The sequence below is a fragment of the Phaseolus vulgaris genome, chromosome 7 (assembly GCF_000499845.2).
Source record: "Phaseolus vulgaris cultivar G19833 chromosome 7, P. vulgaris v2.0, whole genome shotgun sequence".
Taxonomy (NCBI): Eukaryota; Viridiplantae; Streptophyta; class Magnoliopsida; order Fabales; family Fabaceae; genus Phaseolus; species Phaseolus vulgaris.
In genome coordinates, this window is record NC_023753.2 from 24,332,762 (window position 1) to 24,344,454 (window position 11,693).

An 11,693-nucleotide genomic window follows, 5' to 3' on the forward strand; every position below is an offset into this window, starting at 1 on the left:
TTTTATTTTGAATCACCATATTAAGAAAGCATAAATAAAAATGAATTAAATTTTAAAAGTGTTTGGCTTAAATATTAAATAACACGTTGTTTATTAAATAAAATTTATTAAATATACAAATAGAAGAAATTCATTAAGAAAAAAGTAAAATTCACCAAAATTTAATCAATAATAAAGAAGTGTGGTATGAAAATGTGTTTGATAGCATGTTTGTATAATTTTAGTAATCTCAATTCAATACTCTTTTTTTAAAAATACTTATAATAGAAGTATAGTATAAAAAATAATGAAAATAAAATTATTATTAAATGGAAAACAGCTCCCTGTGTTTTTTTGGACAGTAACGTCACGTTAGTTATATTTATTCATGCTTTTAAGGTTACGAAGGTGACACAACCCGAAGACTGAACACAGAACAGAAGCTCCTCCACCACGAGACACAGGGTTCTGCAAAGCCACTCCCAAATCCAGATTCTGCTCCCATTTCCTTTCAGCTAACAAAAATCGTTTTCGCCAGAAAAAAAAAGGTTTCCTGCAATTGGCTCCGGCGAATTCTGCCTCCGCCGGTACTGATTTTACCTCTCTTCACCTTAGTACAATTCCACGATTTCCATTACTTCTCTTCCTCAATTTTTACTTCTGATTTTGAGATCAAAATTAATAGTTTGCATTTGCAGATTTATTTTAGCTCATGTCTTTCACAACTGAATGTACTCAGTAGTTGGCGTGCACTCGAATACCAGCTCTTGATTAGTCTTACAAGTTCTTCAGAACAAAAGAATAACAAATATTAATTCTTTTGAATCTACATTTATATATGCTGACTTTACTTGAATGTGTTCACGCTGCCAGTTGAATGATTTTGTTATATCTGAATTGACAAGGGATCTCGTGTTGTTGAAGCATTAAAGTGATTTGATTTTATCAAAAAAAAATTATGTCTCTTCTAATTACGGACTTGGTGTTTTCAGGGCGTGTGAATGTTTTCTTGCGAGAACTCGCAAAGTTGAAGTGCGATTTGTACTGAGTGAGACCCTCGCTGGCACTTAGCCAAAAACGGGAAGAAGAATGATTCCCTTTTCCAGCATACTGGGGCACGAAAAGTGTGAAAAATACTTAGTTTTTAGTGGAGAATCTGCCCTGGAGGATAATTTTCGAGCCTTTTTGTATCTTATTGGCCTTGCTTACTGTTTTATCGGATTATCGGCTATAACCGCTCGCTTCTTTCAATCGATGGAAAATGTGGTCAAGCACACAAGGAAGGTAGTGGAGGTAGATCCTGTTACTAAAACTGAAACTATTAGACATGAAAAAGTTTGGAATTACACTATTGCGGATATTAGCCTGTTGGCCTTTGGAACTAGCTTTCCCCAGATATCATTAGCCACCATTGATGCTGTACAAAACATAGGGAAGCTCTATGCTGGAGGTTTGTTTTCACAAAGCGTTTGTCCTGCTCCTTTCTTACCATGGATTATTAAAATCAAGTTTTATTTGTTTGTCGATTATCATCTTGGTGAATTTGAAATCTAGGGATTATATGTCAATAAGTAATATTTTTTTGCTACTATTTTTCATGTTCTTAAACCTATGTCTTTCTACTTTGACAGACAGTACTTCTAAACCGAAATTGTATTTTTATTTGTAGACTATATAGAATACTAATTCGGTATATTTTGAATTATTCTATTCATTCCCTTTGTAATTCGCTCAAATTGCTAAGCAAATGATTTTTCATTATTTCCCTTGTTCGATTGCTAAACAAATGTTAATATATATGTACACATACACACAATGACTAATACATTGTTCAAATTTGGTTTGGTTTCTCGGAAGTGTAAATAGTTGTTCTAATGAATGACTTGAGTGCTTACTGTGACTTTCTTCCTTTTAAATAATATTTGATTGTGCAGTATTTGTTTTATTATGAGCTTAATTTTTTATGGAATTGTTAAGGGGCTTTAGACTGTTAATAAACCCTTTATAACTACTGAATATTCAGGTTTAGGACCAGGAACACTTGTTGGTTCGGCTGCATTTGACCTTTTCCCCATCCACGCTATTTGTGTAGTAGTTCCAAAAGCAGGAGAGCTGAAGAAGATTGCGGATCTAGGGGTATGGCTGGTGGAGCTGTTTTGGTCATTTTGGGCTTACATTTGGTTATACATAATTTTGGAGGTAATCTTCCCAAATTATTGTTTGCTTCCTTTTTATTTTCATTAACTTATTTCTGGTTATTTAAGAATTCTAATTTGGCCTACATTTCTCGCTAGAAGACTTCTCAACTTAGAAACTGTAGTTAACCTGTGCAAAATTTAGAGAAAGATAGTGAGAAAAGTTGTTAGAGTGCCGCGCTTCCAAGAATGTTAAATATGGTTCTTAGGTTTCCATGGGCAATGTCTATAAGTGCATTTGCAACTGCATCTCCTAAGTTAGCACTGAATAACAATCTTGTGTCCCAATCAGCAAGTCAGAATAATTATAACTCTTGATACTTAAGGTTGGATAAGTTTAAAATCTTTTGGGAATACTCATCAAGAAACTGAAAAGTAGGTGTGGACTCCAAACGTTGTGACTCTGTGGGAGGCCTTGTTGACAGTACTACAATATGGATTACTATTGATCCATGCTTATGCTCAAGACAAACGTTGGCCCTATATTTCTCTAACTATGTATGTGCTTCTACTTGCTTCTTTTTTATTATATTTAATTAAGAGGATGTAAATTTCATAATTCTCTTGTTGAATCTTTCAAGTTTGATGCCTTGTTTTTCATTTAAAGTGCAAGAGATGAGAGGCCAGAGGATTGGGTACCAGAGGAGACTCCTTGTTTTCAACAGGAAGCCTATCAGAAGGTGAATTTCTCTGAGATAAAGCATGTTAATGAAGAAAATGGGGACATTGCTGATATTTTTTCCATTCATTCAGAAAACCCCACAGGTAGGTTTGGCTTGACTTATCACAATGTTTTCTTCTCATGAAACAGCTTGTTCAGCATTAGAAACATCCTGAAATGTCAGAGCCATCTTATGTGCAAATTTTGTAATTTGTAGATCCATTGTATGCCACAGTACCTCAAATAGATGATGAGGCTGAAATTTTAGACAAAGCTAAGGAAACAATGTTGGAGGATACCCAGTTGCTTACAATTTGGAGACAGCAATTTGTGGATGCACTGAGGGTACTTTATTTTATGTTACAAGTGTATCTTTAAGAAAACAACCACAACCTAGCCTTACTACATTATCAATTGACATTGTTGAGCTCTTGAAGAGCCAATTTTTTCATAAAACTATTTAGAGCAAGATCTTATTCTAACATTATTAATGAAACTGTAACTAACTGACTCAGTTAAAGGTAATTGGCCACATTTTATATCTCTATTTTAATTCACCACATTTTAAGCCTCTTACATTCACCGATGATTGCCATTTTTTCTGTTTACTTCTAGTTAAATTTCCTGATAAAGTTAGCTCACTGTTTATGATTTTCCAAATTCCCTGAATCAGTTTATGATCCTGCACAATCAAATGACATATGCAAAATTGTAAAATGAAAATTCTTAACTAGTCAAGCTGAATTTCAGTAGATATATCCTTATTGTTACTTTATGTAGTCATAAATTGTAGACATTAATTTAAACATGGAACTTATTGTTGAAGTTAGGAATTGGATAGAATTCAGGCATTGCAGAGAATATTGTGAACCTTAATGTACTAACAAATAATACTTATAAAAATTTCGAACATATATTGTCAATATCTGAAGTTCAATCTGTAATTTCAACAGTTGGAGAACCCAGAAACAAAAAAATTCAAAAATATGTATCTCCTCCTACCTCGAATTTTCTGGCAATTGCTGCTTTTACCATGGAGATTTCTGTTTGCTTTTGTTCCTCCTTGCCAAATTGCTCATGGATGGATCTCCTTCATTTGCTCCCTGCTTTTCATCAGCGGGATAGCTTACATTGTGACTAGGATCACAGATCTTATAAGCTGTGTTACAGGTTTTCTTTCTCACTCGATGATATTCCTGTCCTATTTTCAGATCATTATAGATTCTAAGTAGTCTTTACAATTGTCAGTTTTGCATTTTTGAGTTTTTTTTTCCTCTTTGACAGGAATAAATGCTTACGTGATAGCATTTACAGCCCTAGCCAGTGGAACCTCGTGGCCTGATCTAGTGGCAAGCAAGATTGCTGCTGAACGTCAAAAAACTGCTGATTCTGCAATTGCGAATATCACTTGCAGGTCTTACATTTCGACATTCACCTCATTCTGTCTTTAGGAATCACTCCCATGTCATCATTACATCATGAGTTGCCTTAACACTTTTCTTGAATCATTAGTACTTATTATATTCCTGGATGCTTTTGATATTTTACACTTTAGTAGTTTATACCTTGATTGTTCTAAAAGAATGTTATTATCTCAAGAGGTTCAACTCCTTATTGGTGTGATTATGTGTTTCTAGCATCTCATCAGATTTAAAACATAATTTGATCGATACTGATTAGGTCTTTAGTACTAATATTGTGGATTTGGCTTATAGAAATTAGTGAAGTATGTATGCATGTTATGCTATAGGTGAAGATTAAAATGTGAATTGCACAAAAAGAATTATCTTAAAGTTGTTCTTTAATTATTGACAGTTGTGAACGTAGGTAGAGTTATTTGCTGAGAAAAACTTTGATCGAAGGCACCTAAACAAGTTTTGTAATTTACAAATGTTTATCTATGAATGCATTTTTCGAATATAACAGATATTTTTTTCCATGAAGTCAATTTCATAAATTAAAAAACTTTAATATCCATATTCATGGCAATTAGAAATAACCCAATATGTACATGCAATACCAATAGAGCAGAGATCACAGTTATACATATTCTTATTCATACTAATATAGAAATGCTTGTATAGCCTTCTAAATAACTAAAAAAATATTTGGTAGGATTTCAAGATTGAAACTTTACTATTTTGTAATATGTTTATTCTCTTCCATTCTATACCCATCTGAATCCTGTATTTATGAAGCATGGGTGAAAATATCGTTTGCTTGTTATGGCTTGCCAAATCATATTTTTTTATGTTGATTATTGACTTGATCATTTATTCTTTTTGCAGCAATTCAGTGAATATATATGTTGGAATTGGTGTTCCATGGCTTATTAATACTTTGTACAACTTCATAGCATATCGAGAACCTCTCCGAATCCAAAATGCCGGGGGACTAAGTTTTTCGTTGATTGTTTTCTTTTGCACTTCTGTCGGGTGTATATCAGTTTTGGTTTTGAGGCGTATAATTTTTGGCGCAGAGCTAGGAGGGCCTAGGCTCTGGGCATGGATTACCTGTTCCTTCTTCATGTTATTGTGGATTATTTTTGTTGTACTATCTTCACTCAAGGTTTCTGGATTCATTTAGAATTTTATATACAAATATTGAGTAAACACAACATTGATATATGAAATTTGAGCGTGTTAGTTAATAGTCTTTGATAAAAAAAAAATTATAGAGAAGAGTCTTTACAAATTTGTTCTTTTTGCATGTGTTTGTATTTTGAATATCTATAATTAGATAAAAAATTAAATGCTTATTTATATAAGAATTTTAATCTAGAACATATCATTCAACATTCTGAATTTTTATAAAGCAATTTGGATATTTAGAGAGAAAATAACTTTAGACAGTTCAATTTATTGTGTAGAGCTTAGGCAGTATCCTCTAGTGCATTATGTTTCCCAGTGACATCATACTTCGTCCACCTGGCGAACAGCGGTCAAAGCTGTGGTTTTTCTTCTATCTTTTCATGTATTTCATACACTTAATAAGTTGAAGATTTTCCTTTTTCTTATTTACCTAAGTCTCTTTGAATTGGGGAAGGGATTTGTGAGGATGAGAGGGAGTGGATTTGTGAAGATTAGAGAGGATGTGTGAGAATGTGTGAGGTTGTTTAGATTGAGGAATGATAGAGTGGATTTGTAAGGATGGTTTATTGAAATTTGTGAATAATGTGATAGTTGGAATGGAATTTATAATTTTTTTTAAAACTGTAAAATGTAAGTTTACAAATTTACCCTTGCGATTAAAAATATTTAAATAATGAGTTATAATATATATTTTTTTAGGTTTGAAGTACTATCAAATATTTTTTAGGGGTTTCAACTACACAACTCCCACCAAGATCTAACCAGAAAAGCAAGAGAAAATATAAATATAAATATTTAAAAATTAAAAAAACCAACAAAAAAATAAACAGAGTAAGAGAATCAATTCTCTATGTAGTTCAAATGCAAGGAGAATCGATTCTCTATGCAGTTCAAATGCAACGAGAATCAATTTCAATAGCACCAAAGAGAGCAAAATCGATTGTGGGTGTTTTATAAAGGCATGAGAATCGATTCTCTCATGAGTACAAAGTCTCCAAAATCGATTTTCATGACTAAAAGCTAAACAAGAATCGATTATTCTTTCCATACAAAATCTCCAAAATCGATTTTTCCTGTATGACAAAATCGATTTGCGTTCTTTACACATTGCATGCAAAATCGATTTTACCTTTTCCAGAATTCTTTGATTTCTTGCATAGTGCCCAATCTGAGAAAATTGTGATGCACATGTTAGAGTAAGGGTATCAGCGTAGAAACGTATACTCCTGCGTATAATCCTCTCAAATCCACGTACTTGTGTGAAGATGACAATTTGCTAACTACCCGCTCCTTCATCCGCACAGGCACCTCCAAAACAGTGAAAACAAACAAGGTAGTCACCTGCTCGTCAATCTTACTCCAATCTCATCCGCAAAAGCAATCAAGGCATTAATGATGTTGCATTAGTCTTGGTTATGCTTCCATCGAAGAATCCAAGAATTGAGTTCTCCCTCGAGAGATTCGTTATAAAAACTTAGTTTACCTTGCCAACTCTGGGATGTTGAGAATATCTTTGTAAAAGAACCCTCTGAATTTCTTGCCTCTCGTTTGTTGGATTAGAATTGTCCTCGGATGACACTCATCATGAAAATAGTGAAGCACCCATTAGTAGAAAAAGTATCTTAAATTTATCTGATTTAGTCTTTCTACTTTCATCAAAATTGTTGGTAGAACTCTCGTTTAGTCATAGTCACCTCCTTTATTCATCATAACCGAAATAAAAGAACAGAGAATTCATCCTGATATTTATTAAAAACATATAATTACATCCATTTTTAACTTTTAAGAACATGAATTTGGGACTCAGATCTACATTTTTAAATTTCGAACTTCTCCAAAAATATCGTTACTGGGGGAAAGTCAAGAGACATGAATTGGGACTCAACAATCTAGTAAAAAGATGCCCGATGCAGACGAAATGCTACTTTAAGAAAACTAACACTTGCCATCGACAAAACAATGTAAAGCTTCCATATTGAAATAATGTATCTGCCAGTTACAACAGAACTTCAGAAGGGCAACCAAATCTTGCACATCCAGCCACGTCTGCGTAGGGAAGCAACCCACATCCTGAAACAAACATTCATGTCCACTAGAACTTCTAGTTTAAGCAAATGCACCAGCACATGCAGTAGCTGGAGCAGCTTCCAGCTGTTTCTTTGCAGAACTGTATTTTTTTGTTATAAACCTGGACAAATCAACGAGATGAAAATTTCAAAAATCGTACTATATATACCTATGCTTATTGCCAGAAACAGTATCCATACATAGATAATGTTTTGCCTACAAATAACACAGCAATACATGTTATTTTCAATACTATCCCTCTCCATTAATAAAGCAGATAATTGGAGGAAGAAAAATAATTACGTCGGTAATCTCTCAAAAGAAGAACTTGATGATCGTTATTGGTCAAATAGGAAACTTGAATCAGAACTATTATGTTTTTCAACAACCACAAGGCGGACAGTTCAAGGAAAAGGGAAATAAATCTTTCAAATTTTAAACTTATAAGACAAGTAAATCATTCAAAAACTGCATGTGAAAGACAAATTGATATCAAGGTTTAAATTGAAGTCACAATTACAAATCCATGTCATTGTAGACAAATTCAGCTGCGAGCGAAATTGCAATGTGAAAGACATCAAAAGCCTTCACATTGTAGTTGCAATTGCAGTCATGGAAACATTGTGATAACCATATCATGCAGTTGTAATTGTAAGACCTAAAAGCCTTGACATCGTGGTTACAATTGCAGTCATGGAAACCCTTTTTTAAAACGTCAATAAATGTCCGCATCTGAGGGTGTTCCATGGTGAACATATAGCAAATGGAAGGTTCATTCAATTGGGATTTACCACATTTAGAGGAATAATTACAGATTACAACTTGAATGCTTTAGATATGAGTTGCTTGCAACTTTCATGTGTATACTAAGAGGTTGCCAATAACAGATGGTGGAACATGGCAGAAGGCTAAAATTCCACCATCTAAACAAGCCATTGCATCCAATGGTGTTGATGAAGTGGGCCTCCCTTCAGAAATTGCCTGTGGAGAGGGGTTCGGGAAACTGTCCCGTTATAGCATTATGTCGTTATGGCAGCTCGGAGAATGGAATTATTAAACATTCGTACAGTACTACATCCTTTTGAAAAGAAAAAGAGAGTAATACTTTAAGCATAGTTATCAGTTTCAAATAGGGGCTTGCCACAACTAACTCTAAAAACGCTATTGGGACAACCACTACTTTAAATATCATAATACAAACTAAATTTATACTGCAAATAAAAATACTCAAAGAACATGAAAAAAAAATCAATTACAGGCTATACTGTGCACACAAACAATCACCATTAACCGATAGAACCAATAAGAACATAGCAACGAAGTCAAAAAATCAAAGATGGCGGTTAAATAAATACAAAAAAAAGCGTGAAAGAAATAGCAGAATGTGAGCTCGGAAGTTTAAAGGAAGAGCAGAACACAAGATAAAAATAGTCCTATAACGTGCGAAGGAATAGAGGTCAAACAGAGGAAACCTTTAATGGAATATTTTACCTTAAAAAGCCGAAGTGTTACGGGTAAAAATGGGTTTCTTAACCCTATGTCACAGTACCAGCCACAATATATGGCCGCTATTGAAAAGCACTCAACTATCTGAATCCCATAGTGCACAAGGCTGCTCCACTCCACTATACCCCAATAGTGAGGTATTGATTACTATGATTATAATTTCTTAAATAAAAAAGATACATACTTCTGCAATAGGAAAAGAAAAAATGTCGCGCATGATTCTCAAAAGAGACTTACGCTAATCCCCTAGATTTTGTGTGTATGGGGGGGAGGAGGGGTGGGGTGTTAATCCCCAACCAGTGCACCATTTCCATTTCCTATCTCATGCAAAGGAAAAATGTACACTAAAGTTCCAAGCCAAGTAAAAGGAGGTGCTTTTGTTACCTAAAGAAGTCCCTCCATAGCAACTCAAACATCAACCAATTTGTTCCAGTTTTGGACGAGCCATTACCACCATCATTCCGGTTCGATGCAGAAATGGATCTGCAATAACACAATTCACCAGTGAGTAAACACCCTATTCATACAAAAACCAATACCCTTAAACAGAAGAACAACACACCTGCTGGCAGTCTTCTTCAGTTCTTCATACATTGTGCGAGGTGAGAGACATCCCATTGCCAACCACGGAGAAATCTTGCAGGAGAAGTTGGCACCATATATACTGTGTGTTCCTTCCTTATACCCCTTGTGTGGCTGAGCTTCACACTCAGCCGCAAATTTTTTCAGCCTCTGCATTGCCTCAGTCTCCCCACCTACCATAGAAGCATTAGCACCAGACTTCCCATCCTGCACAATATAGATAATTGATGATAACAGTTGAAACCACTAAGATCGTTGATGATAACACTTGAAAACAATATGCATGAACAGCGAATAAACAAACCTGTGGCATTGTGGAAGATGGATTAAGGCCAAGGTCCATCAAGGAAGGAATATCACCAATCTCAACATCTCCGCGAGAAGGCATTCCCTTAAGCTGATCCAAAGCCTCAATTGTCTTCCTAACCTCCAATTTCTGAACCCTATCCCTAAACCCTCCGTAATTGGAAGGCATATCCTCAAGCTTAAAAGGCAAATCCTCTAAATGATACAACGTGCTTCCCCAGAAGTACTTTACCTCCACGTTCTCCTCCTTCATCGCCGCCTCCACCCTCTCCTCCGTCTTCGCCTCGTCGTGAGAAACCTCCCGGTGCGCGTACACCGCGTCGGCCCCGACGGCCTTTGCCACCTCCACCAACACGGTCTCGGGCTTCCCGATGCGCACCACGAGATCGGAGCCGCGAGCCTGGAGGTTCCGTCGCAGGTCGGCGACGGACTCGATGAGGAAGGTGGCGCGGTAGGGGCCAGTCTTGTCGAAGCCGGAGGCGGACTTGCCGTAGTCGGCGGGGTCGAAACAGTAGACGGGGAGCACGGAGAGGGATTCGCTGTTGGCGGAGGCGAGACACTCGTTATCGAGGACGCGGAGGTCGTTGCGGAACCAGACGACGGCGGCTCGGCGAAGCGCGGCGGCATTGGAGGGGTCGCGGGGGCGGTGGGGGCCGAGGGAGAGAGGGGCGTAGAGGGGGGTGGCGGAGAGGGAGGATTTGAAGGAGGTGTTGGAAGGGGTGGGGGAAGCGGTTGAGAGAGCAAGGTGGGTTAGGGATGAAGCTTGGGTTGGAACCTTGACCTTGTTGGGTTGAGGGGTTGGTAGGATCTTGGGTTGTCGAAATGGGAAAACGGTTGGAAGAGAGAGGGATAGTGATGCCACTGCAAATGGTGGTTCTGTGGATAGTGGTGCCTTCTGTATCTGTTCCTCTTTCTCTGTTTCCATTTGGTGAGTTGAATCCATTTTGGAAGAATGAAGATAACCTCAAGGTGTTTGGTTGAATGTGTCTGAAAGTGGAAGTTATGTTATGCTGTGTTGTGTTGGCTTATCTTCTACCTACCTCTGTTTTGTGTTGTTGGTTGGTGCTCACTTCTCTCTCTCTCTCTCACTCTGTGGCTTGGATTCTACCAGTATCATGTCTTTTCATATCATGCAACCTACGTACATTCATACATACATTAATTAATTAATTTAAGACATAAAAGCTTTTAATTTTTTTTTTAGTTTCTTTGTCAAATTAAAAATATGGTAATTTGGAACTAATTTTGTTAATGGTTCATTTCATCTTCATATCTAATCTGCACTGATTTTTTATATTTACATTTGGAGAGGAGCCACCAACACCCTTCACCTAACCTCTTTTTTTCTTCTTGCTTTCCAACTTTCCATTCTCTAATTTTTGTATCTCAACCTTTATCACTCATTTTCATTCTCCAATTATTCCATTTCTGATGATGCTTTACTTTTGAAAAAATGTGCATCGTAAACCCTATTTTTAGTCTATGTATAGACTCAAAAGATAGATAGATAGAGAGAGGAAATGGCAGTTGCAATTAGTAATATAGCAAAAAATGAAAAGAAAAATAGAATAGAAGTTTGAATGAATTTGTAATTTCTTAGTTTATTTAAATAAGCGTTTTCTTGCTCAAATTTAGATGGTGTTATGGTAGGAAAGATTAAAGAAGAATTGGTGTTCCATTTGGTCATTATTATTATAAGGACTAGTCAGTTTTATGCAAAAGCTATTTATTTTCTAAGATTACTCTAGTACTTTGAAATTCGTCACGAGTTTTCCCTCACCAACAACAAATGTGTGGAATCATATT

General features: G+C 36.0%; 2 protein-coding genes across 2 annotated transcripts; one reads left to right on the top strand and one right to left on the bottom strand.

The window, feature by feature from the left end:
- The first annotated feature begins 335 nt into the window (after positions 1-335).
- Positions 336-5,467, top strand: LOC137828761 (magnesium/proton exchanger). The gene is made up of 9 exons (XM_068635445.1): positions 336-566; positions 972-1,429; positions 2,003-2,178; positions 2,554-2,672; positions 2,782-2,939; positions 3,053-3,180; positions 3,789-4,005; positions 4,120-4,249; positions 5,124-5,467. Exons 2-9 carry the CDS (start codon positions 1,069-1,071, stop codon positions 5,419-5,421), a joined length of 1,587 nt encoding a protein of 528 aa, XP_068491546.1. The 5' UTR covers positions 336-566; positions 972-1,068; the 3' UTR covers positions 5,422-5,467.
- A 1,677-nt stretch (positions 5,468-7,144) lies between these two features.
- On the bottom strand, positions 7,145-11,042 carry LOC137828763 (blue-light photoreceptor PHR2). The gene is made up of 4 exons (XM_068635448.1): positions 9,886-11,042; positions 9,562-9,788; positions 9,384-9,482; positions 7,145-7,614 (listed from the first exon to the last, which is right to left on the bottom strand). Exons 1-4 carry the CDS (start codon positions 10,828-10,830, stop codon positions 7,533-7,535), a joined length of 1,353 nt encoding a protein of 450 aa, XP_068491549.1. The 5' UTR covers positions 10,831-11,042; the 3' UTR covers positions 7,145-7,532.
- Between the last annotated feature and the right edge of the window lie 651 nt (positions 11,043-11,693).